Genomic DNA, 26,371 nt, shown 5'->3' on the forward strand with positions numbered 1-26,371 from the left:
TGAATAAAGAATACCTGGATGCCAACGAAAACGAAAAATTCTCAAACCCATAGGGCCTCAATGAGGGAAACCGCCAGAATATCCAACTCTGTAGCAAGTGGTTGCCACCTCTCAATGAATGCACTGACCAAAGGCTCGTCTAACCAGAATCAGCGGTTGTTTAGCCTGGCTAAGTGGTACAAACCAGCCCTCTCTAAATAAGGGATGATCCTGTCATGCATAGACATATTTTATTGTCGCCTCACACTGTAGAGACACCTACTTGATTGCACCCAACAGAAAAGACATATACGAAGCAGTTAAATTCTACTTTCTACAAGAAAAAATCCTATCTAATTACACCAAATAAATAATATATACCATAACCAAACAATGAAACAATTAGACAATTAAACTATTATTCAATTAACAAATCAAATTGTTAAATATTTAATTTATTAAATAATTAAAAAATCGGTTATAAAATAAAAAAAATCAGTTTTTAATTGATTATAAAAAATAAACACATTTTCGACAAAAATCGATATCTGGCCCAAAAAACTTGTTTCTTAAAAGAAACTTTGGTAAAAATTGATTATTTAAAATTAGACTTTTAAAATAAAATCTTTTAAAATTTGGTTCTGGATTTGTTTAACCGCACAAAAACCGATTTTTAAACCAGTTTCGTTTTTCTTAGCCAATTTTGAAAAGCATGGATATGGTTTTAAATTCATTTAGTTGAGTTAGTTAACCAAATTTTAATTATGATTTTTTAAACGGTTATCAATATTTTGGTTTTTGTATGTACACCCCTACATTCTACACCCTAATATGCAAAGTCTAATACTCAACTATAAAGGTTAAATTGTAAATTCTAGTTCCTCTATCCTACATACCATATTCTATTTAACAAATGCTAATGCTAAGAAAAATAAAACAAAACTAACCTCGTTGACAATGGCACCGGCAATATAGACAACGCCGTTTAGTTGATACAAGCTCTGTTTGTTTGCCATGATATCCAACTGAAGGTAGGCACTGAGAAACCTCGAATCCGCTCTCAAAGTGTTCCTCCCTCTCTCCAGAATTTTCTCTCTCTAGCCAAACTCAAAATCCACACCAAATGAGGAATCTGCGGCTGTCTTCCACAATTTTATAAGCACACTCAACGTAAATCGCTACTGCCTCCAGCAGTTTACGTTCACCCCATCCAACACATAAATCGGTACTGCCTGTAGTGGTTTATGCACATGCCACACTCAACAGAAATCGCTGCTGTCTACAGTGGTTTCTGTATAAAACGTTAGCCCAAATAAACTGCGGCTGGCAGTAGCGATTTACGTTCTTCTATAAAGTATTATTGTCACTAGCGGTTTCTATAGAAATATGAAAAATTGCATTTGCATCTTGTCATTTCAAAAGTTGTATTTAGGTAAAATTCTTTTTCAAATAATTTATTTCAGTAAATTGCCCTAATTTTTAGTGTATAAAGAATTTGATTATAAAATATAAAATTAATTTTGATATGTGATTTATGAAAATAATTTTATACCATTCTTTTATGAAATTTATATATTTAGATAAATTTTTAAGTAATAAATTTAAAAAATCATTAATTTTATTGATATACAATACACAATTAATTATCATACACTGATTGATCATTGAAATTAAATTTATAAAATATTATCTATCCAATAAAATGAGAGAAATTGTTAAGTCTTGTTATTTGCATGTAGGTGTGTTTGGTTCAATTTTTTGTCCAGAATAAAAATAAAACAAAAAATAAAAAGAAAGAACATAAGCTCTCAAATTATTTTTAAATGAATGATGTCATGAAAGATTGCACTAATAATGTATCGAAATTGACATGAAAGGATAGAACATAGAAGATACCTTATTATATATTTATTTTTTTACACGAAATATGTTTATCTATGTAATTATACTTGATTGAAATAAAATAAACAAAAAAAAAAACGTTTTTTTTAATTGTTGATATTGAAAGAAAAAAAATATGAAAATATAAGAAAATAATGTATATAGTACACAATATAAACAACAGATTAAGATTTAGTTTGGATAAATATCTTAATTAAATTTCTTTTGAAAAATTAGTTTAAACAATGTTTATATTAAAAATAATTTATTTTTGTGTTTGTTTTTTTTAGTTCTAAAAGTGTTTTATTTTAAGAGAAGAATGATAAAAAAAATTTTATTATAAGAGAAATCATTTTTTTTAACTTCTTCATAAGTACTAAAATAGTTTTTAGAAAGTTGCAATTTGATTTTAAAAATTGTATCAAACATTAATATTATACCTTTTCATAAGTTAAAAGTAAAAAAAAAAAAAAGTAATTTATGAACCTATCCAAACAAACCCTAAAAAAAAAAGGTAAATTAATTCATATTCTTAATTAATTAATTAATTAATTAATTATTAAATTTGAAATTTCAAAGATAAAGATTTGCATTTAACTCCATTGCTCATTCATATGATTACTCTAGAGCTCCACGTTCATCGCTTACTATACATTTTTCATATCCGGTCCGCCGCCATTTCCCTCACACCGTTCAGACGCAGCAGAATGCCACTGTCACTCCACCCTTGCATATGCAACCGAATGTCGCTCTCGTCCGCATTCGTGTAGTCGTTGTACCTGCACCACTCTCGGACGCGTCCATAGCCGGACCTCCTGTTTGGATCTTTCACTGACTCAGTAGCAGAACGCCGCTATCCCTCCACCCTTTGCAGACACAACCGAACACTGCTTTCCCCCCATAGGGGTGGCAAGCGGGGAAGCTCGTCCCGTCCCGTCCCGCCCCGCCCTGCCCCGCCTAGTGAGGCGGTCTCAGAATCTCACCCCGCCCCGCCTAACAGCGGGCTGGCGGGCCGGCGGCCCACCAAATATCTTCTTTTTTTTACTTTTAATTATTAAATAATATATATAAATGCATAAAAAATCTCTTCTATTTTTTACTTTTAACGATTATAATTTCTAAAAGTATAAACAAATAATTTTTATATTCACAAACATTAAAGTCTTTGTAATTATAAATATCTAATAAACATAATTATAAACCAAATTTTCATTCAAAACATAATTATAAATATTGTTCCCAAAGCAAAATAAACATAATCCAAAATATAATTATAAATATTGTCTCTAAAACAAAATAAACATAATCCAAAACACTCAATTTTCATCTTCATTCTCTTGTAAGTTGGGTTGGGGGAAGTTGGGTTTTGGAAAAAAAAATTGTAAAAATACCCCTTGCAAAAAAAAACTAAGCCCGGCGGGGAAGCCCGCCCCGCCCCGCCAAAGCCCGCGATTTAAGCGGTGCGGGTTAGGCGGACTTTTGCTATTTGACAGTCCCAATTTTCCAGTCCAGCCCGCCTTTTTTTGGCGGGTTACACGGGCCGGCCCGACGGGTTTAGGCCCGTTTGTCACCCCTACCCAGCACCCATACTGTCACAACTGTAGCCGCTGTACTTGCACTGCTCTTAGACACGACCATAGCCGCACCCCCGTCTGTTTCCTTCACTGTCGTGTGTGCTTTCCGTAGTCCCTTTCTGTTGTTGTCTCGTGATTGGTGTTGTAGGCGTGGGGTTGGTACTGTTGTATATTGGATGTTTATTTTCTTAGGTATGATGATGATTTTTTTTCATTTTAAATTGGATGTTTAATTTTTTGGATTGGATTTAAGTATATACAATTAAATTATATTGGATGTTTTATTTTAATAGATATGCGGATGATTAATTTTATTTTTAATTATATATTTAGTTTTTTTGTCGATGAGAGGGCTAGATAGAGAAGAAGTGACGACACTAATTCTTGTTGTGAGAGACGGATTAACATCAACCAGTGTGGCCAGTAAAAAATGGAGTGTCACCGATGAGAGAATTTAAGAGCATAGTATTGCGGTGGTCAATAGAATAAAAAAATATCGCTAAAAGTTAAAATGTAAAAAATAGAACTTTTGGTAGGGGTGGCAAAACGGGACGGCCCGCTCCGCCCCACCCCGCCAACTAAAATGGGTTCAAAATGCTAGTCCGTCCCACTTTATGGTAGATTGGCGGGTCGACAGGTTAGCCCGCTTGACTCTTTTTTTTTTTTTTTAAATAAAGTTCATTAAAATTAACTAAAAAATAATAATTAAAAAATTAAATACAAATAAAAAATAGTCAAATTAAAAAATATTTTTTTATTATCTTTTTTTAATTTTTAACTTTAATAAAATTGTTCCAAATAATATTTGTTAATAGAATTATCTTTATTTTAAAAAATAAGTCACATAATTCGAACAAATATACGAAATTGTAAAATAAAATAAATAAAGTTAATAACTAAAAGAAAAATAAAAAAAAAATGTTTAAAAATTCTATAATTATTAATTTTATAATAGTAATCACTCTTTTATTTAATAAAAAAATGAAAAATAAAAATTTCCAATCCGATAGACCGGCCCGCCCCGTCAAAATTCGCTAATTTGACGGGCTCCAAATCCTAGCCCGACCCGCATGTTTTAGCGGGTTTAACGGGTCGGCCCGACGGTTCCACCCCTAACTTTTGGTGAGAATAATTGAGAGTGAATTTTTTTTTTTTAATCTTTGTTGGACCAATATTATAATCCGATATTTGTATTATTTACAATCTATATTTTCTATCTAGCAGAGCCGAAAAGATATATATTGTTGTGAATTATTGTTTGCAGTTACTAATTTACTATAGATCATGAAAAAAGCGTAGGTCATCAATCATCATCATTCCCAAATCGAAGAACTCGAATCGTCTAGTAACTCAACAGGTGAGAGAATCTTCTTCCCAATTTGATCCATCCCTTCATTTTCTTCAACCAAAAACCCTTTTTTCAATTATCTCTACAATCGAAGGACCCATATAGCATTTCATTTTTTTGGTGACTATATAGCATTTCATTTAATTGAATTGAACTTGTTCAGTGTTACTCCTTGTCCTTCTCCCACCACAAAGATACAATCTTTATGCGCTCTTTCTCCCCTGCAATTCCCTTTTTGTGATGAATTTCTTGTTTCTACACTTGGGGTTCGCAAATTTTTGCGTTTTATCCTTTTTGGGAGCGTAGGTTGAGGAGAGTTTGTTGTCTTGTTTGATTGTAAAATTAGCTACCCTTGTAGCTAAGCATTTGATTTAGGGATTGTATATTTGGTTGTGGTCTCAATAGTTTATGGGGTTTGCAGAAGAGAAAACAAAAAACCCTTGATTTTTGGGAGCTTCTGATTGAAGAGACTCTTTTTATCTTCTTTGGATTGTAAAGTAAGCTACCCTTTCGGCTGAAGTTTTGATCTTTGGGGAATTGCAAAAGTGTGGTTGGAAAAGTTAGGAGCTCTGGGAAATGGGGAAGCCTTTGTTCTATGAGATCTTGGAGAAGCCAGCAACTAGTTGCATCATAGGAATATGCAGTGCTATTTGGTTCTACATACAGAAGAAGAATATTGGATACTCACATGTTGGTCTGAGTTATGAGACTGCCATTGAAGGGCATTATTGGAGGATCATCACCTCTGCATTCTCCCATATAAGTGTCATTCATCTTGTTTTTAACATGAGTGCACTTTGGAGTCTTGGGGTGATAGAGGAATTAGGGCACTTGGGTCTTGGTGTTGGGTACTATTTGCAATACACACTTGTATTGGTTGTTTTATCAGGGTTGCTGGTTCTTGGAATGTACCACATATTGATTCAGAGATTTAAACTCGAGTATTTTCGCCGAATTACAGCTGTTGGTTATTCGTGTGTTGTATTTGGGTGGATGACAATTCTTGCTGTTAAGCAGCCTTCCTCAAAGTTGGATCTCTTTGGATTCCTTTCGCTTCCAATCAGTTTCGCACCGTTTGAGTCGCTTGTTTTTACTTCGATTATTGTCCCTCAGGCAAGTTTCCTTGGCCATTTGTCAGGAATTGTGATTGGATATGCTATAGCATGGGGTTTGATTCATGGTATGAACAATTACTGGGCACTCTCCTTGTTGGGTTGGATCATACTTGTCTTCATCTTGAGCTTGAAGAGATCTGGTGCTGTTGACCTCAACTTCCTTGAGATCGAATCAGTGACTGATCCATCCTTCCCGTCGGTACGGTTTTTGGGATCAGGCAATGGCAGAACATTGCAGATCAGTGCATTGCCTAATGGAAATGTTGAATTTGTCTAATAATAAGTTCATAGAAATATATCTTTGTGATTTTAGATGTTGCCTTTTGGCATACTCAACATGATAACAATGTGATTTTAATTCTTCCAATATAAAATTTGTTCAAAGCTCCATCAATATCTTCTCTTTTTTATAGCTTGCATCTTTGGTTATGTGATGATGGATGTTCTCAGATGCCATATATCAATTTTGATGGAATGATAGTGCTAATTTTGTCTAACTTTTGTGTGCTAAAGTCAGCTATTGTTTTCATGTATGATACACTTATTATTAGATATAGTAGTATTTTTACCATTTCCTAATCCTAATTGTTTCTAAAGCCAAACACAAACTCATGTCTCTGGATTTGAGTGAAGATTTAGTACCTGGGTTTATATAGTTGATTGATTGGTAATTGTAATTTTGCATACTTGGAAAGATGCTTGTTGATGAATTTCATTATTATCCACTGATATTAGCCTTGAACATTAACTCATAAACAAAATGTTAAGATAATTGTGGGCAATGAGAATTTACCATTTCCAAGATACTCAAGAAAACATCAAGCTGCCATGGTGGTTGTTCCTTTTTTCTTTTCTTTTCTTTTTCCATAGATATTCTTTTCATCTATTTACCAACGAAAGATACTAATCTTTTTGAGCGGCATTAGGTTTGTTTTTCTAACTTCAGTTTTCTCCAGAAATTGAACAAAGAACTCTTAAAGAGACTGAGCATATACTATTTAATATAATATGTTGCTTTTTGGTTTAGAAATATTGGTATAATAGTTGGTTGTTTGTTTGTGTTTTTTTTTTTCAAAGCTTTGGAAATGTAGATTTAACTTATGATAGATGTCACAAGAAAATATTAGATCATATCTATATATCTATGTTTTTGTGCCAAATCTCGAGGTTGCTTCTTTCTTCCTTTGATTTAAGTCGCCAATTATACTTAAAAGTTATAACTACTAGAATCACTGTTAAAGATAATTTACACAATGTAGCACCATAAAAGTTGAGGCAATTCTGAATTCCCAAAAAACAGGTATGCCCCAAAGACAATAACAAAAAATCTCTCAACTATAAAAATTTTCATAAGCTTATTACTAAGAAAGATCTATATATCCAGCTAAAAAGAATTGAGGGAAGTGTATTTTTCTGCAGCCATATAAAAAATATTAAATAAATAGTAATGATATTAATAATAACGATAACACTAAGAGCTAGCTCTTGCAATGGATGATGCTTTGGATTCGACCATAGGAAAGAAATTGTGAAAAGAATAACCAACTTTAATGGAAACTCTCCATTTCCCTTCAAAACCTTCAGTATATCTGTGGACACAAAAGAGAGTAACAGTAACATAATCAAAATGCTAATGCTGAATCATGATATTTACCAAACAATAAGCAAATTTATAAGCTAACAGAAAAAAAGCATTCATTCATTCATTGATTTCTTTCCAATTCTCTCCTCTTTTCTATTCATCTCTTCTAAAGAAGCTATGTTTGTAACAGAAAAGCTAAAAATAATGGTCTAAATCAGGTTTAGAAAACAGTTACATTATGTTCCAAGAAGAAAATTTATAGAATTACTTGAAGGGCTAATTAGTGCTGTAAGAAAATTGATTAAGGAATCACAAAGAGAGAGTTTATATTGAAAGATTTAAAAGTTAAGGGTACGTTTGGTTTGCGCTTTCATTTTCTATTTTCATTATCATTGTTTTCTGTTTCTAAAATTTTGCGAAGAAAAAAGAAAACAAGAGGTGAAGACAGAAAATATGATTTTATTGTTTGCATCATTTTTTTTCCTTCCCAAGATTCTAAAAACAGAAATCACTAAAATGAAAATGGAAAAATGAGATCAGAATTGAAGATACTCACCATTTCTTCACATGAATATCCTTTGTGGCAGCACTTTGAGATGCAGGAGGAGAAGCAAAACCATCTTCTTGAGAACCTGGAAGAAGAATATTCCCTATAGACTTCCATAACCTCATTGACAAAGATCGGTTTAGTGAACTGCTGCTCATGGAAGGTGAAGGCAAAATTGGTGTAGCAGAAGCAGGATCAAGGCTACAAAACCTCAACGCGCCAAGCAGTTTCTCCGGTAGCTCAGATTGAGTTTGGCCCTCAAGAAGAAAAGCCAGATCAACAGTCAAAGTTTTCACATAGCCAAATGCCAAATGAACTATTGCAGTTGCAACCATGGAAGATCCAATATCAATGTCTACCTCTATGAAATTTGCTCTCACACAGTACTTACAAGCAAGTGCTCTCCCAATTATGCATATTGCTTGCTCGCCCACCGCCTTCTTTACAATCCAAGGACCTTTAACAATGTTAGCAATCAACTTAAGCCTCGAATTTCTCCACGCATCGTCGCCTTTCAGAAACTTGTCTACCAAGGAACCTTCAGGGAATGGTTCTTTGGATGCGAAATACATGACAGCACAATAGTTATCCTTGGTTGGAAGTTGAAGGTTGAATGCCCAAATAAAAGGCCTATTATCACTATCTGGAAACTCCTCTTCAATGATCTTCCTAACTAGGTTGTTTCGATTTCTCAAAATCTCATTTATTTTCACAGAACCTCTGACCCAATCAAATCCAATAGGCTGTAGCAGATAATCACCACCAGGGATCTTAACCTTTGTTCTCAAGTAATCAGAACCTCTAACCTGGAATGCAGATCCAGGAGGTGTAAACCAACAATTTGAACTGTTATCTGATTCAAGATATGGAACAGCTCCTTCAGATTTTATTCTCTCTATCCATCCACATTTCTTTTCGCCACCACGGTTGGCCATAGTGTGTACAGTTTCTGAGAAATAGACAAGTTTATACAATCGCGATTAAATGGTAGACAGAGTTGTTTTTAGTATTCTGTCTTATACATTGAGTCGACACACGATTCTGACACCAGATTAGTGGTGTGTGACTGTGTGTTAACTCAATGTATAAGACAAAATGAGTACAAATAACACATCTTAATCGGCAAAACATGATCTATGCATATAACATGCTTTCCAAAATTGGCAAAATAACTAGAAATGTTGAGAAAATGTCGACTAAAATTTTTTTTGAAAGAAATTGAACTGTAATACTAAAAAGCCCTCAACAGTTTTCTGCATCACGACTCTATTATGATGATGAGTTTTGGATCCTCTTTGAAGAAATCACAGCAAACATGTTTGGTTTGTGCATAATTTTAACAGATCTGGTAATTTTCAACAATAGATCCATAGTATAATGATGCATTGCATGAATTGTGCATGTGCACGTAGAATATTCATAAACATAGATATATACATACCTGTACGTATATGTACAATAATACAGTGGAATACAAGTACAATGCAGGACTAGCCAGAAGAATCTCAGGTATTAGGATCCACCATTATAGCACAAATTTGATCTGGAATAATCAGGGTTTTATTCATTCATATTTAGAACATGCTTCAGGATCAAGAACATGGATTTTTAGTTTGTAATGACTTTCTTTATATTTCTAACGATTAGGAAAAAATGAGAAATATTTCGTGTACTTAACTGTTTATTCTTTTTTTTTTTTGTGACTAACTGTTTATTTTTTATTATATTTGTCTACTCAGTATACGCAAATAACATATTTTCGTGAAAAGAATTTTAAAAATGCTATTCGGACACCAAAATCAGCTACAAAAATTAGTTATTAATGTGTATTTGTATTTTAATATGTATTTTATATTGATGGCTAATTTTGGTGTATACGTAATATAGTCGATTCTTGTGAGTACCGAGTATATATTCTTTTTGAATAATTGACTTGTATGTATTTTTTATTGTTTTTTGGTTCTATCTTTATATGTATTTTTTCATGTAAAAATGTGTCTTGAATTTGTTTATTTTTCTTTTTCCTTAATCTCTTAATTGGTATGTCATCTTTAGTGTGAGTGAAATTAGTTTTTATAATCGATAAAGAATATAAATAATGTTTTGAATAATTAAAAATTTTGCAAACCCGTTAAAAAAAGAGGAATAGAAAAACTTGTGCTGTTTGCAATAATTTCACAATAGTTGATTTCTATGTTTCGCCAAATAATTAAAATGATTAGAAATTAAAATTATTAGAAGAGAATATGACTTAAATTCATATAAAAAAATTGGTATCAATTTTTATATAATAAAAATAGATAGATTTATGAAAAATGCTGGGATGAATTTAATAAATGATAGATAACACTTGAAAAATTTTCGTTTACTTTGTAAGTTACTCACTTTTGTGAGAAGAAAAATGTCATGATATTCATAATGTGTTGTGATAAAGATGATATTATGGATGACCACGTATAATTTGGATGGTTTAATTTTTCTATAATGAAATGTTTAATTACCAAAAAAAATTATATTTAATGAAAGAGGAGAAAGAATATTCTGTACATGTATAAATAGGGATTTATTCTAAAACAATATACACACAGTAAAAACAATTCTTTCTCTTTTTTTTTATGTTGCAACTATTCTAAATATTCTTCTCTCAATCTTTATATATAATACTAGTAAATATATTAATCATTTCTATTATATTGAGATAATAATTGTGGTGAATATTACTACTAGAATTATCTAATTATACTTTTTTATTTTATATCTATTAGTACCAGTAAATGCAACTAATGGCATGTAATAGTTATTTGTCAGGCATGTTGTATCAAAATTAACCACATCCCCAAATGAATCATATGTTGCCTTACTTCTTACATCCACCCAAAATACATTTTTCACTTGGAAATTATCATCAAAGTCTATATCATAGAAAAAATTCCGTTCTTGCTCTCGCATCTTTGTAAAAAACCTCCTTAAAGCCTTACAATCAGTTTCCTCGCCAATTGCATGAATTTCCTTCTTAACATGATTTCTTAGTTCTTGTTCGACAAAAGATAAACTTCCATTCTCTTCTGAATCATGAACAAGAGATCGGAAGAACTTGTTCATCCTCGTTTCATGATTGGTTTCCATTGTTCTCTTCACATGCACACTGACGTTTTTGTTTACTTTGAACATCATTGACTTTGTAGGAAGAAGTTCATGAGAGTGTTCAAGCACAGCTTTCATTATGTACCTAATCAAAACCACTGAGCTGGTTCATAGCAAAAGCATACATAGTTATTCCCAATCTCGGAGAAAAAATGAACATGCATAATTGAGAAATGAGTCTTACTGTTAGGTGGAAGTGTTAAATGTTGATGGAATTTTAGTCCTGCAACTGAGGGTTACAGCTTCTTACTCATTCATTATTTAATGCCTTTGTGATGTGTAAGAAGAGGGTCATGGGGGATTTTCGTGTTTTCTTTCAAATAATCTCTTGTAAAAGTATAGTTAGATTCTTAGTAATAAAATTCAAATATCAATGCTTCGATTGGAATTAGGGATGAAAAAAGTATTTAAATTAGTGATTTTGAATCCCTCGTTTATTATAAGGGCCAAAGAGATAATTCTTGGAGGAAAGCTTAACCCAACTTTAAGATTACATTTAAATAATATATAAAACTATTTTAGAAAATACCTTTCAAATTAACTAAGAAAAGAAAAAAGAAAAGCACCTTTATCTTGTATCTTTTTGTCTACTCTAGCCTCTAGGTTTTATGCCTAAAATAAAAAACTCAGTCCAATACAAACAAAAGTGTAGTTGAACTTGAAAGTTGAAACCATAAGAAACTGATGGCAAGATTTAGCTAACAAAAAAAATCTACCTCCATGATCCATTACCATAGCTAAAGGTACAAGAAGACTAGTTTGCATGGCAAAGATATAAAATCTACTCCTTAATCTCTAACTATTAGAACCATTTCTACTGTTCTTGAATAAGGGATAACAGAATGACTATGTCCTAAATTAAACTCTAGACTCAACACAAACTAAAGGGTAATTGGTGCAGTTCCTAAAATTCTATGCTAATGTTCCTGTTGTTGCTGTGGTGGTTGTGGCTGCTGAAATTGCTGCAGATGCTGAGGTTGATGGTTCTGGAATAGCTGCTGTTGATGCTGTTGCTTCCGCGAGCGAATTTGGAGTTGTTGTAACTGCTGGGCAGCTAAAATGGTGTGCATGGACTGATTTTTGGATTGGAATTGTTGTTCTCCTCCAACTGATGAAGCAAAGTTCATAGGTGCTCCTCCATTTGGCAAAGCTTGTCCGGTAAGGACTCTCAAATGCTGAATTTCCTCTTTTAATGCATCGTTAAGCGCTACACACGAAAATATAAATGAATTGATTCTTATAGCAACTGAGATATAAAATCAGATTCAAGATCAACTACCTTTGCACATTCAAAATTCAAATTTGACTTTCATGGAATGGTTTCTAAAGTGAAGGCAATAGTATAACAAGTGTATCAACTTCAACAAAATTCCAATTTCCAAGTAGTAATACACAATACATCAAAATGTGCCATAATAAGTAAAGAAACATTATAAGGTTGCTTTCAGCATGAGCTTACCATCTTGCAAGTGAACTTGTTGCTCCATCGATTGCACCCGCACTTTCAGCTCATTGTTTTCGGCATTCAGTCCACCTGTATCCCTCTGCTCATAAGATACCAAAATGAATTGATTATTTTTCCTCCAAAAGAGCTTTTCAAACAGAAAGCGACATAGTAAATAATGACAATACACACCACTGAGAAGATAGAAGTTTAAACATATATAAATCACAGTCGCGAGTTGATACAAGTGGAGTAAAGTAGAAAACACTGTAAAATCAGATACAGATGATTAGCTAATACACACCTGCAAGATAGTTAATTGTGCCGACAAGGATGTTGCTTCTGTTTGCAATGTCTGTACCCTCTTTTCAAGCTCGGCGATGTAGCGCATCTTCCTTTCTTTTGACCTAGCAGCAGACTGTCTATTTGCCCATATCCTGTTACCCAACTAAGCAGTATTAGTTACAGTGTAATTTTTTTCAAATGTGAACTAAAACAAAATGTAAATAATAGGAACACAAAAAATTCCAATCATGAATAAGGTGGAGGGTTAATCTACTTGAATAGAAAGGTATGCTAATGAAGCCTTTCGTGTAAGCAATTCAGTCCAAGATATACATTGAAATCCGCATACAAGACAGATATAGCAAGAAAGCAGACTAGGGAAGGTAAATAAGCACCACTAAATTCAAGTAACAATTTGGGTGTGGCTTAAAATGGTACCTCTTGGCACGCTTTGGATCAATTAAGGCAAGCTCGGCAAGCTTGGCAGCCGAAATAGCCTTCTTGGAATCAACTGCTGAGGCCTCTTCCAAGCCAGAGACTAAAATCTCAGGTTTGATGGTTGTGGATCCATCCATGGACTGGCTATGCTGGTGCCTCACTCTAGGCCTTCCATTAGTCCCAACAGCAGTGTTGTCTTCTGAAGAGGCGGCAGCGGCTCCTGATGCCAATGCTGAACTCAATGCTACTGCTGCTGCTGTTGCTGCACCACCAATTGAAGTCTCCCCAATTCCAAACTCGCCTGTAGCGGCCGGCAAATTGAATTTATCCATATCAAGGTACATGGACAGTAGGTCTTCCTCAGTGTCATCGGAGAATGAGGGCCCATCAGCACATCCTCCAACTATGCCAAGGTCATTTTCAAAGCTAATATCATCCGGCAAAGTGAGAATCTCGGAATGAGCACGCCTATGGCCTCGATTTCTCGGAGGGTTATCAGGCATTCTGCTAATGTCATGACTAAAACTAGCAGAGTCCGAGGTTGCAGCCGGAACTGGCAGAGGAGGAAGCAATGCTGATGAAGATGGTAACTCTGATTTCACATTAAAAGGGGCTGCGGAGGCTGAGAATCCCGAAAAACGGCCAGAAGAAGGAGGAAAACCTCCACCATGACCAGGGGATTTGTCCTTATCCATGAAGATTATCCAATTGATTAACTACTCCAAAACCCTACTAATTACTAAAAAGAAAATCAACCATAAAAAAATGCATAGCCTTAGTAACATAACCAAACAATAAGCCTCAATTTCAATTCAGCTGAAATCATATCTCATAAGGGTAAATAAACAAACAAAACTATGAAAATCAATGTAAACTAATTCTGGAAGCTACAAATAATAGAACATGGGAAGTTAAAGAACAAATCATGAACACTCGTGAAAGCTAAAAAGTTTGTACCTTAGAGCCTGAAAGATGATAAAAAAGACAACTTTTTTGGAGTGTGGCTTAGACCAGAGGAAAGTGTGAGATGGGAAGGATCCAAAGCTTGAAACAGCCCCAAATGGGAGAGAACTGAGAAGGGGTAATGGTGTGAGACATAGAATGTGTTGTTGTTTATGTATGTGTGAGTTGGAAAGGTGAAGAGAATGGACAAAAAGGTTTTGGGATATGGTGAGAGGAACAAAGGCACATGTAACTGCGGGGAGGAAGGAGCAAAGTTTTCAAATGAAAGGGATTTGGACATTGAACAGAAACCAAACATCCTAAGAGAGACCAATGATCTCTCTCTCTCTCTCTTAATTGCTATTAAATGTTGGTATCATATTCATTAATTGATTCCAAAATCTTCAACAGAATGCTATTTCAACAACTCTTATAAACTCAGCAAGTCAACAACAATTACTTCTGAAGAAAGAGAAAAAATTGAAAGTTAATTTGGTCAAAGCAGAACCACTATTAAATAAAAGTTTATATAATTATACTATTACTACTAATATAAAAAAATCAACTATTAAATTAATTATCAATACAAAATATTTATTAAAATATAAAATATATATTAAAAATAATTAAATAATATGTATTTATACATAAATATTTAATAATTAATTTTTTTACGTATAAATAATATTTTTAAAATTCATATATGCATATAAAATAAATTTAATTATTTAATTAGTCTCTATAATTTTATCGAATTTATAATTAAATTTTTATATTTTTTAATTAGATCCCTACATTATTTTTAATTTAGTAATTAGGTTTTTTTCATGTCAAAATATTAAAATTATTGAAGTATTTCTATTAAAAAATATATAGTCAAAGATTTAATTAAATTTTTAATTATAAATACCTTTAATTTATAGACAAATAGTCAGTTAACTCTAATATTCTTTACACTAAAAATAACTTAATTATAAAATTAAAAACAATATAAGAATTCAATTGAAATAAAAAATATAAAAACTTAATTACAAATTTAGTAAAATTATAAAAATTAATAAAATAATTAAATTTATAAAATATTTTTTTAATATTTTTTATATATTTTTTTAATTTTATCTATAAAATATATAATAAAAAATTACACTTTATACTGTTAAATAAAAAAAATTAAGAGTATCTATTTCCGTATATCCGCTTCTTTTTTTGGTCAATACATGCTAAATAAATAGTACTCTACTTCAGTTAATCACGTTACATAATATGCCAAGGACTAATTGATAATTTGATATGACAATGGATGAATTTGAATACTACATTTAACTATTTTGTATAGATTAAGCAACCAATTATTATTTTATATTATCACTTAATTAAAGAAATAAAAAATATAATAATCTGTCTAATAAATCTATTATTGCATAAAAAAATAAAAAATTAATAAAAAACCTATATTAAGAACGAGGCAGCAGAACAGTAGGAAAATAAATCTTTTTAATTTTTTTAATTATTTAATAAAATATAATCTCTCATCATACATTCTTTAAATGAGATAAAAATAAATAAATAATAAAAAATTATACTTTATTCAATAATTAAAAAATAAAAAAATCCATCTCCGATTAGTAGTAGCTATTTTTTTTTTTTGGTTGGCAATTTTCTAAGTAATCAATTAAAACTCTAAAAGCATATTTAGATTTGCTAAAGTAGGACATGACAAGAATAAGATTGTCAAATCAAACAGAAAAAAGATACTTGAAAAGAAAATGTACGCATGATTGCATGAATATCACATGTTGTAACACTGAAGATTTAACACTATTTCCGCAACAAAAGTCCTAAGCACCTTTAGACTATAGAGACCATAGATATGTCATGTTTTAAACAACTAGTATATACCCTTATTAACTCATACTTCGTTACCATTATATTTGTATATTTTATGATTCCCACATTAATATTCTAACTTATTTTTCAAATTTGAATTGAATTAAAAGTTCATGAATAACTTAATTTTAGTTGTCTAAATAATACAGTAATAAAAGAAGAAAGGTAAAATAAATAAAAAAAAATGGTATATTTAACCATTGGGTATTGTATAAGAATAACTAATCTCAAATACACATTCAGTCACCAAAAAAAAGCTTATAAAGTCACCAAAAAAAAAAATCTCAAATACACATTTAAGTTTTCTCTTCTTTTTTTTTTTTAATTCACGAATAATCAAACCACTTTGAGAACAAAAGTAAATTTTTATAGGCATACAAACTCATGCACGTTACGCACTCATACACAATTATAGGTTTCATTACTACTAGGCAAAATCTAAATATATCCATATATTCAAAACTGAACTGGACATATTAGTTATTTAGTTTTCACAAAAAATTCGGCGCTCCAGACATTAAACTAATTCAGGTGAGCTGTTGAACCGGATAAATAATTGATCAAATATAGTCAAAATCGATTAAAACCAACAAAAACTACTAAAAGTGGTCCCTTAGGTTAGAGACAAGCTAACAACTAAACTATCATTTTGTTTACATTATTTTTTTTAATATATTACTTAAGTTCAATTTATATACTTAATTAAATTTATTTAATTAGACACTGACCCAATAACCCAGTATGTTGACTAGATCGATTGGCAAGTAGGTTTTGATAACTATTGATATATATATCATGTGATTGCATATTAATGATTTTGTACAAAGTAATGAAGGGAGAGACAAATGAAGAACTCCCGAAAAAAAAAAAAAAAAAAAAAGAGCAAAGTATCATCGTTTTTGTCCTCAATATTTGGGATAAGTCCTATTTGTGTCCCTAACATTTAAATCGTCCTATTTATATCTTTAACGTTTATAAAAGTGATTCAATGTTATCCTACTATCAATTATACTAACAAATCAATTTATATATTTCAATTATTCTCACTTGGATATATTCATTCTCAATTAGGACTCACTTGGGTGTATTCGATTTTATTATACCCACTATTTGTATTTAGATTCAATTATGTCCCTAGAAAAGCGAATTATGTAAATGTTGTAAAAATTAATTTCAACATTTGATGAGCTATTTTTCGGAGTAGATTATCGATTTTATCCCAGACATTTGTATTCTAACTTCAAGAAGAGATTTTTAAAACTCAAACTAAAGCGCTTATGATATATAATTGACGGCAGGATAATATTGAATCACTTTTATAAACATTAGAGATACAAATAGGACGATTTAAACGTTAGGGACACAAATAGAATTTACCCCAAACGTTGGGAACAAAAACGATATATATATATATATATATATAGAGAGAGAGAGAGAGAGAGAGAGAGAGAGAGAGAGAGAGAGAGAGAGAGAAATTATGCAAGGATAACTAGTAAAATTGTTACAACCCCACCAAACAAATTCACACTAAAAGTAACTTTATACACCCAAAGTATATTCCGTAGCTGAAAATGGCCATCAGATAAATTTATAGCCAATTCAGAATGACAATCAGAATACATAATCTGGCAGCTTAAGTGGGAAGCTTGCCACTGTAACTAGAAAAGGGTCTCCTTTTGGTTCTGCCAATCTGAAATCATTAATACCACGAAAAAGTTAGAAACATTAGCTCATTGAAATAAGATAATAATTCAACTTATTTATCTATGTTAAAAATGGACTATAAATGGCTTAAAAAGAGAGATGATCTATGATAGGGTAGTATTAATATGGTAGTCTGGCATTGTTTGACCTATGTAGTCGATTCTATATGGCGGGATAAGGCTTAGTTGTGTTAAAAATGAGTGAGTTTTAATATTCGTAAGGGTAAAGAAATTGAGATTGGATTTTTCAATACTAAAGTACTTTGCTCTTCAACACACTTTTTGTTTGTACTCAGATTTAACAAGGAATACTGGAATAGTGTTAATGTGAATTCATCATAGCTAATTGTCTGATTCTTCAAACTGGAATTCACAGACTTCTACATTAACAGTTGGACCATACATGACAAAATCACTTGTCACCAACAATAATCAAGAGCGAGACAAATGCATACCTGCCAGGTACAAATGTAAAAGAACCTTCAACAGAACCTGATGATGTTGGTATAGGTGTGCAACTCTGATAAACAAATTCTTTATCACCTGGACACAAAAGTGGGAACTGCAAAGAAATGCCACAGAATTCAGTAGTTTGACACTTTGACCACATCATTTAACCACAAGCAGTGACTACTATTGAAAATTAGAACCACTAAAACAGTATAACTTATATTAACCGTGCTACAAGCTTCACTTGACTGAAGTGCACTCAATTAATATATGCACACAAGACGAAACACCAAAGCTACACCAAATTAAAGAGACACAGGCTTGTGCATATAATCCATTCCAGCAACTAGACCTAGTTCAGTTAGAATGCACTTAAATAACTGTTTTATTAAATTTTGATATTGATAAGTGCTAAATCAAAGGGAAGTTGGATTTTGCATGTGCCGACACCCACGACCACCCACCCTTAAACTAGTCAAAACTGAACTAATATATCTTTTTCTGAAATTTCAGGAAAAATTATGCAACTTTAGATCACCCACTGCAACAGCCACACTTGTATCATACTACAGTGCAAGTATATTAATTATTAAATATTAAATAGATAATAGAAAAAAGAATACACAAGGGAAATTATACCTTCCCGATAACAGCTTCACCATTAACATCAGATACTACCATATCATCAGCACGAATTATCCAGTGCCTCCAATGAAGCTGGCAAGAGTTGAAGGATACCCCATTAATGATGCATCCTTGAGGTTCAAGGGACATACGGATTGAATAGGCAAATAAGAATTTTTCAACATCGTCTTGAAGATCCGACAACTCAGGGATAAGCAGAGCAGAGGCGCGGACCTTAAGAAATAAGCAATAGTTTTAGTATGATAATGAATCATAATAGATAAGGAATTGCTATAAAAATGTCCACTACCTAGTAATCACAAGAATAGACAAGTGACTTGGAATATCTCATTCACTACTAATGAGGAAAAGTGAACAACCTTCGGAAAATGTTCACTACTTTGTCATATATAATTATATATTCCATGTTTCCCAAATCCCAATACAACTCTGAAAACTGACTTAACTATTACTATTGCAGTTCCCTTTTTCATGCTGAGATACAGAATCAAAAGAGAAACTATAAAGGGTAGTATTTACTTTCCTACCTTCACACCATTGGTTATAGCTGTAGAACAAAGAGGAGGTTCTTCAGGGAAAAGATTAATGGCTCTGACATTTTCTTCTTCATGCAGTTTGACAAATCCATTCTGTAAACGGCGACCGTGTTCTTCTAACCAAAGTAGCATGGCATCCTGTTGCTCTTTACTATTCAACCCATGACCTAACTTAATCAGCTCATGGGGTACACAAGGGATCATTTCCCCTTCTGTAAGAAGATTTCTGGTTCCAACATATAGTTGACCATTGGTGCAATTGAGGAAAAACAACTTTTCACTGTAAGTGGTCGAAGCAGCCACAAGAACATACTTGGATCTCCTGAAGAAGCCTAATTTACGCGTAACTTGCAGAGTATCTCGTATTACCTGACGTATTGGTAACAGGTACACGTTCACATAATGACTATAGAATGAGTAACCACCAATTATGCCCAAAGAACTGCCAAATGTATGAGTTACTAGATTTGCCTTTTCAACTTCTTGACCATTATGAAAGCGATACAGAATCCTAGTAGGAAGTGGCAGCTTCACTTTTAAGGCACTCTCCAACTCTAGAATCTCTTCTTCTGTTGCACCTTTACAAAGAGTCGCCTTAGCTTCGGGAAAATTATCGTTCAGCCAAGCCTCTATTCTGTCCCAGCACCTCTTTACACGCTTAACAAGTGACCAAGGATACTTCCCAAAAGCTTGACGCCATGATTGATAAGCTTCCTGCACAATAAAAGAAACAGTCTGAATTTTCAGCAACATGAAAGCAAAAGGGAAAAAACTAATCAATTCAGACAGAAAACAACTACAGGAACTTTAGGATGTGTTTGTGAGTTGAAGTTTTGGAGGAAAAATTAAAACTCCAATAACTTTACACTACAAGTCCTTCCTTCCCCTCTTCTATTCTCTCCAAACTCCACAAGATGTTTTTGCAAAGCAGAGAGAGAGAGAGAGTGAAGCTAGTGATTTGGACCAAGTCAACAACCTAGTGAAGTTATATTGAGTGCTCCTACCTATCCATTTCAACACACAAGGTTGAACAATACCAAGGGACAACCAGCATAATATGACCACATATTCTCCTTGAAATTGAAAGATGCAGCAACAAAACAAAACCCAACTTTGACAATTTTTTCCTCTCCAATCACCACTATCCAAAGCTTTTCCCACCATGCCAAAGGCTCGTTGGCCACTTCTAAAGTCCTTGTAACGCAATATTTTTTTCATTCCCTCCCCCCCCCCCCCCCCCCAAAAAAAAAAAAAACCACCTTTATTACACAATCCAGCATAAAAAAAAGGAACTTTTTTTAGGGTGCAGAGTTAAAATCAGAAATACGAGGAATTGAAATTAAAAGTAAAAGTAAAAGGGTGAAAGAAGAGGATACCTTGAAGGAAGGGAGAGGGTTTCCGAGAGGATCACGAGGGTGACAGAGGGAGAGATCGTTGCGACAGAAATTGATCCAAATTAGGTCATCGGAGGCAGAAGAACGAAGCCTTTTGCTGACGCAGGAAACCCTTCCAGCGTCTTTGGGAGGCAACTTCTTGAGAATGACATGAATCGCCAAATCACCAAGCGATTCCAACCCCATAATCGCGTGCTTTCTCTCTCAAATTCAGTCACTCGCATTCATCAATGGCCTCGGCCTCAGCTTCAGCTTTTACTCTTAACTCTGCTGCCGACCCAGCAAATATGAACAACCCATAAGATTATCAATTCAGTTTCATGTATTTTCGATGTAAGAATTGGATTTTTTTTTTTCCGCTGTTCTTTTTTCTGAAACGGGATAAAAACTTGGATTAATCGGATGATTGAAAATATATATATATATATATCACGGATGAAACTGACACTACAGTTAATTTCACGTGTATAATTGAGAGACATGATATGATAAATTAATGAAATATATCAAATCATAACTATTAATTTCACATTTACATGAAGTTAATCTGAATTTCTACCATATATAACATCCAGATTTTACGTTAAATAAAGTTCTCGATTTCTTTATTTCAGCTTTTAATTTCTGTAGTTGAAATTTTTAACAATTTTGTTTTCAATAAAAAAAGATAAAACAAGAAAAAAAATAATAAAAATGAATGTCCAAACATACGTTAATATAGGGCTATAGTTGAAACTTGAAAGTCCAAATAGAATTGTTGTGATGTTATGTATGAATGTATGATTCATCACATATTTTTAAGTCTTAGATTATTAAATAATCCTATCATTATTCATAATTAGAAATTAGTCGTAGCGAGATTGAAACTTAATAGAGAGGGGAAAAAATTACTATCTAGTTTCATTACTTAATACACTCAAGCCATTTGCCATGTTAGTTTTTTTCGTTAATCTTCCTTCAAGGATATTTTTGCCTGCAAATTAGATAGGAGAAAATATGGAAAAATAATAATAATTAGAGTAAAAGACAAATAAGTTTTTGACATTTTTAAACGTAAACATTTTCGTTTCTCAAAATTTAAAAATATATTTAAATCTCTTACTTTGTAAAATGCGTGACAATTAGACCCCTCCGTCGAGCTGGGGTTCAAAATGGTAACAGAACATGCTGACCTGGAAGGGGTAGAGAGTCAGGTGTCCGTTTTGGTTGCTGACGTGGATGGAGAACAAATTTTTAATGGACAAATTAGTCTTTGCGGCCATCATACATTCTCTCTCTCCGTCGCAACTTCCCTTGGTCCGACTCCGTCACCGCTCTCATCGACTCTGCCGTCGGCCGCCACCTCTCCTACGCCGATTTCATCCGCCGTTCAGAAACCCTATCTGCCAACATTACATAGTTACATCCCTCTTCACACTCTTCAAAAACGACACCGCTTTGGTCCTCTCTCCATTATCCATTAAAAATGTTCATAAATTAGTCAAGCCCTTACTCTTTCTTGCATACACTAGATTGTTTATTTACTCATCAACGAATTCACTTATTTATTTGTTAGAAAAAGAGATGAATGTAAGGAGTAGAATAATGTCAAAAGCAAGAAGAAGAAGAAGAAAGTTACATTTAATCCGAATGTTCAGATATATGAGCCTGATCCCACAGCTTATAAGGTACTAGATAACGAGGAAGAAGAACACCAAAACAATGCTGCAGAACCAACAAAGAAGAACTCGAATCCACCTTCCATCTCCGGAGAAGGATCTGCATCCTTGACAGTGACATACCCTCCAAATTACAGATATTATAACTGCAGCGAAGATATCGGCGAGGAGGAAGATGTTGACTATGAGAAATCTGACATCGATGACTATGAGGATGATGAAGAGTTTGATGATGGATATGATTGTGATGATGGTAGTAGTGACAATAGTTTAGAGAATGATGAGGCTGAAGGAGTTGCCCGATTCGTCCAACTCTTCTGCGGCCGAAGGCAGGACAAGGAATCAGATGCCAATTGATGCGAGTGGAAGAGACAGAAGCACAAACATGCATTCTGTTCTGAGCCCTGTAGAGAACCTAACTCAGTGGAAAGCAATCAAAGCAAAAGTTCCATCAAGTAAGCACAGGAGGAAGGAGAACGTTCCAAGCATACCCTCGACCACCACTGAAGCTCGCTCGAATTTCTCACCTTGTTTAAGCATGAAATCAAGTGTCCTTTAGTCTAAACCTCTGTTGCCTCAAGTTACAGTTGATGCTAGTATCTCAAACTGGTTAATTTCCCCTAATTTCAATGTCTCTAAGACCACAATTCATTGTCAATGATGAGAACCATGGCAACAAAGAAAAAGCAAAAAACACTTGGTAAATATTAATTCAGTGAAGACCAATTTTAGAGGAGGGAGCATGATTGCAGAGGCCTGGTTTGTGAAGATGGGTAAACAAGTCAGTTCCAACCTCAAGCACACCCTTCTTCTTCGGAAAGAGGAAGCAGCAGCAACATAGCAGCACCATCAAGAACAACGATAAGGTAACCATTGACATTCTTTCTTTTGAAGTAGCCAATGTCATGTCCAAAACGGTTCACCTTCACAAATCCCTTCCGGATTCTGAGATCTCGAGGCTCAGGAATGAGATCTTGACCTCTGAAGTTTTTAGGAGCCTCGTTTCCTCCGACCATTCCTATCTCCTCGACCTTGCTCTCGCCGAGAAGCACGACGAGTTGAACCGTGTCGCCGGCGTCGTTTCTAGGTTAGGGAAGAAGTGTTCTGTTCTTGCATTGCAGGGATTTGAGCATGTGTATGGTGATATTGTGAGTGGGGTCATAGATGTCAATGAATTAAGGTTCTTGGTTAAGCATATGGAACTATGGAAGGTATGGTGAGGAAGATGGATAGGTATGTTAGTAACACTAAGAATTTGTATAGTGAAATGGAGGTTTTGAATCAATTGGAGCAAGCTATGAACAAGTTTCAAAATAATCAGAATGAGAAGGAGTAAATACCCATAGTCGTCCCTGAGATTCGCGTAAATACTCAATGTAATCCTCAAGATCCCGATTTCCCCATTTTAGTCCTCCAGATAGAGCTTCGAGTACTCAAAGTGGTCCCTAGGCATATTTCTGGTGATGAGTCATCACCGGAGCGCTGACGTGGCCTCTGTTTGCCACGCTGGAGGGGTCCAACAGCTATCTGAGCTGGCCAATTTTCAATTTGTACCCACATTGGTCCCTCCTTTTATATTTAACCATAAATCCCCAATTTTTTGTAAACTTCATCTCTTATTCTTGTTCATCACACTCTGCTCATTCTTCTATCGGGGGCTGTTACTCATGTTGATGATGGGTGAGAGTAGCACTGCAGGTGAAAGCTCTGTTCATTCTCCTAAAATCAAGAGCCTCAGAATTACCAATTTTCTCAAGTTTCTTGTCAATTGTAACGTCCACTCTACTAATGTAGAAAGCAGCAGAACTTTAAACCTTGAAAGATCAGCCATCTCAGAAGCTTCAAGACCATCCAAGTAAGCATCGATTACTGTTTCGTATTGAGCGAGACAGAATATAAGTTGTTAAAAAATACACAAAAATAATGAGCATATTGTTGCTTCTATAAGCTGCAAGGATAAAATTTTGGTGACATCATAATGTGCATAACAACTTGCAGTGACATTTAAACTTATTACACTTTGAATTACGTTTCTAACAGTCAACGAATTTCTATATCACAAGTCTGAATCTTTTTTCTCAATATGGAAGATCAGAATAATGAGTTCAACAATTTGATTCAATAGAATTTACCTAAATTTTTTTATCTAGAGTTTATACCTTTGGCTTAATCACAAGAGATAAAGTAGATAAAAAAGTATATCACAACCTACTTCAAATCTATATTCTATGCAAAACATTATATATTGAAAATCAAGTACAAAAGAAAACTTACCTCAACTGTTCACTGTAAGCATTTGATAAAGTTATAGCTCTTTCAAAATTCTGCCAAGTAAGAAGATTGTAAAGGAATTAAATGCAATACACAAAAGAAGTTTGCTGTTAAAGATGAAGATGAAGATAAATTGTAAAGTACCACGGGATTGCTAGTAATACCCCTGAATCCAGCAGCAACAAATAGAAGAAGCAAATCATAAATTTTGATACAGGGTAAGCAATTTTCTTAACAAAATTAAATTTGATAGCTAAATTAAATTCAAAGCATCTAAAATTTTGTAGTGATCTAGTTGGAACCGGACGAGAACGCCAACCAAGAGCAGAAGATCGGGGCCGCCAGAATGGTGTGGTTGTGAAGGCAATGAAGGTGTCTGAAATCGTTCATGGAAGAAGTTGTGTTGTTGGGTCGATGGATAACCTGTATGAGAAGGTACAAGTGTTAAGCAAAGAATGACGGGGATGTGGGAGATTATGGGCCAAAGCTGTAGATCCTTCATCTGACATCGTTTGCCTAGAAAAAGGCTTCCCCAGATGTTGAGTTGTATACTTATTAGAGAGGCAGGCAGCTTTTTTCCTTCCATATTCTTCAACTTGGGACAATCAGCAATGGCTAAATGTTGGAGGGAGGTAAGGTGAGGTGAGGAGAGTGCGATGAACAAGAAGAAGAGATGAAGTTTACGAGAATTTGGGGATATAGGGTTAGATATAAATGGAGGGACCAATGTGGGTACAAATTGAAAATTGGACCCTCCAGTGTGGTAAACAGAGGCCACGTCAGCGCTCCGGTGATGACTCATCACTAGAAATATGCCCAGGGACCACTTTGAGTACTCGGAGCTCTATTTGGAGGACTAAAACGGGGAAAATTGGGATCTTGAGAATTACATTGAGTATTTACGCGAATCTCAGGGACGATTATGGGTATTTATTCGAATGAGGAGAGTAGGAGGGTCTTTGAGCAGAAACTCAGAGGCAAGATGTTAGGCATCAAGGACTAATTTGTCCATTAAAAATTTGTTCTCCATCCACCTCAGCAATCAAAACGGACACCTAACACTATCCTTCTAGGTCAGTATGTTCCGTTGTCGTTTTGAACCCCAACTCGACGGAGGGGTCTAATTGTCACGCGTTTTATAAAGTGAGGGATTTAAATGTATTTTTAAATTTTGAGAAACGAAAATGTCCACATTTAAAAAAGTTAGGAACCTATTTATCTTTTACTCTAATAATTATAAACAAGGTAAACAATAAATTAAAATAAAAAATTAGATCATTAATTAATTATTTAATTTTAAATTTTAAAATTTTTAAAAATTTCAAAACTCGCCGTCATTGTTCTCCTGTCCTCACCCCGCTGGCACTTCTCCGCCGTTCGTTCCGACGCCGCCCAACCTCCCGCCAACGCCGCCGAAGCATCTCTTTGTCCCGCTTGACGTTCCGTAGCAACCTCAGATCGCTTTGCAGCAGCCCCGTGCATCCTCCTTTCTGCTCCGCTGCCGGCCGTGCAGACCCATTATGATCATCGCCGCTTCTTAGCTTGATG

The 26,371-nt window shown here is 33.9% G+C and overlaps 5 protein-coding genes and 1 pseudogene across 5 annotated transcripts; 2 read left to right on the forward strand and 4 right to left on the reverse strand.

Moving 5' to 3' along the window:
* Positions 1–4,663: 4,663 nt before the first annotated feature.
* Positions 4,664–6,394, forward strand: LOC107628977 (RHOMBOID-like protein 13). Its single transcript, XM_021117925.2, has 2 exons — positions 4,664–4,791; positions 5,204–6,394. The coding sequence occupies exon 2, from the start codon at positions 5,359–5,361 to the stop codon at positions 6,172–6,174; it is 816 nt and encodes a 271-aa protein (XP_020973584.1). The 5' UTR covers positions 4,664–4,791; positions 5,204–5,358; the 3' UTR covers positions 6,175–6,394.
* Positions 6,395–8,031: 1,637 nt separating this feature from the next.
* LOC107632306 (protein ENHANCED DISEASE RESISTANCE 2) lies at positions 8,032–8,964 on the reverse strand. The gene has a single exon (XM_021117924.2). The coding sequence runs from the start codon at positions 8,959–8,961 to the stop codon at positions 8,032–8,034; it is 930 nt and encodes a 309-aa protein (XP_020973583.2). The 5' UTR covers positions 8,962–8,964.
* A 567-nt stretch (positions 8,965–9,531) lies between these two features.
* Positions 9,532–11,248, reverse strand: LOC148569701 (protein FAR-RED IMPAIRED RESPONSE 1-like). Its single transcript, XM_088506596.1, has 2 exons — positions 10,795–11,248; positions 9,532–9,569 (listed from the first exon to the last, which is right to left on the reverse strand). Exons 1-2 carry the CDS (start codon positions 11,246–11,248, stop codon positions 9,532–9,534), a joined length of 492 nt encoding a protein of 163 aa, XP_088362722.1.
* A 621-nt stretch (positions 11,249–11,869) lies between these two features.
* LOC107628976 (putative transcription factor PosF21) lies at positions 11,870–14,685 on the reverse strand. The gene is made up of 5 exons (XM_016331630.3): positions 14,295–14,685; positions 13,338–14,076; positions 12,919–13,051; positions 12,630–12,714; positions 11,870–12,377 (listed from the first exon to the last, which is right to left on the reverse strand). The coding sequence occupies exons 2-5, from the start codon at positions 14,030–14,032 to the stop codon at positions 12,088–12,090; spliced, it is 1,203 nt and encodes a 400-aa protein (XP_016187116.1). The 5' UTR covers positions 14,033–14,076; positions 14,295–14,685; the 3' UTR covers positions 11,870–12,087.
* A 2,956-nt stretch (positions 14,686–17,641) lies between these two features.
* Positions 17,642–21,416, reverse strand: SKIP16 (SKP1/ASK-interacting protein 16). The gene is made up of 5 exons (XM_016331628.3): positions 20,877–21,416; positions 19,492–20,214; positions 18,959–19,177; positions 18,325–18,431; positions 17,642–17,856 (listed from the first exon to the last, which is right to left on the reverse strand). Exons 1-5 carry the CDS (start codon positions 21,078–21,080, stop codon positions 17,778–17,780), a joined length of 1,332 nt encoding a protein of 443 aa, XP_016187114.1. The 5' UTR covers positions 21,081–21,416; the 3' UTR covers positions 17,642–17,777.
* Positions 21,417–22,045: 629 nt separating this feature from the next.
* Positions 22,046–23,213, forward strand: LOC110269344 (uncharacterized; annotated as a pseudogene).
* Positions 23,214–26,371: the final 3,158 nt, after the last annotated feature.

This window comes from Arachis ipaensis, chromosome B3 (genome assembly GCF_059453495.1).
Source record: "Arachis ipaensis isolate K30076 ecotype BB chromosome B3, ASM5945349v1, whole genome shotgun sequence".
NCBI lineage: Eukaryota > Viridiplantae > Streptophyta > Magnoliopsida > Fabales > Fabaceae > Arachis > Arachis ipaensis.

Bases quoted from the DNA above. Each gene is read 5' to 3' on its own strand.
- LOC107628977 (XM_021117925.2), top strand. From the start codon at position 5,359: ATGGGGAAGCCTTTGTTCTATGAGATCTTGGAGAAGCCAGCAACTAGT.
- LOC107632306 (XM_021117924.2), bottom strand. From the start codon at position 8,961: ATGGCCAACCGTGGTGGCGAAAAGAAATGTGGATGGATAGAGAGAATA.
- LOC148569701 (XM_088506596.1), bottom strand. From the start codon at position 11,248: ATGAAAGCTGTGCTTGAACACTCTCATGAACTTCTTCCTACAAAGTCA. The intron at 9,570-10,794 runs GTACTAATAGAT...TGATTATTCCAG, and splicing joins GCCATTAGTTGCATTTACTG to ATCAAATTTGTGCTATAATG.
- LOC107628976 (XM_016331630.3), bottom strand. From the start codon at position 14,032: ATGGATAAGGACAAATCCCCTGGTCATGGTGGAGGTTTTCCTCCTTCT. The intron at 13,052-13,337 runs GTACCATTTTAA...GTTGGGTAACAG, and splicing joins GATCCAAAGCGTGCCAAGAG to GATATGGGCAAATAGACAGT. The intron at 12,715-12,918 runs GTGTGTATTAGC...TCTTATGAGCAG, and splicing joins CACAATTAACTATCTTGCAG to AGGGATACAGGTGGACTGAA.
- SKIP16 (XM_016331628.3), bottom strand. From the start codon at position 21,080: ATGGGGTTGGAATCGCTTGGTGATTTGGCGATTCATGTCATTCTCAAG. The intron at 18,432-18,958 runs GTATAATTTCCC...ATTTCTTTGCAG, and splicing joins GTGAAGCTGTTATCGGGAAG to TTCCCACTTTTGTGTCCAGG. The intron at 17,857-18,324 runs GTATGCATTTGT...TAATGATTTCAG, and splicing joins TTTACATTTGTACCTGGCAG to ATTGGCAGAACCAAAAGGAG.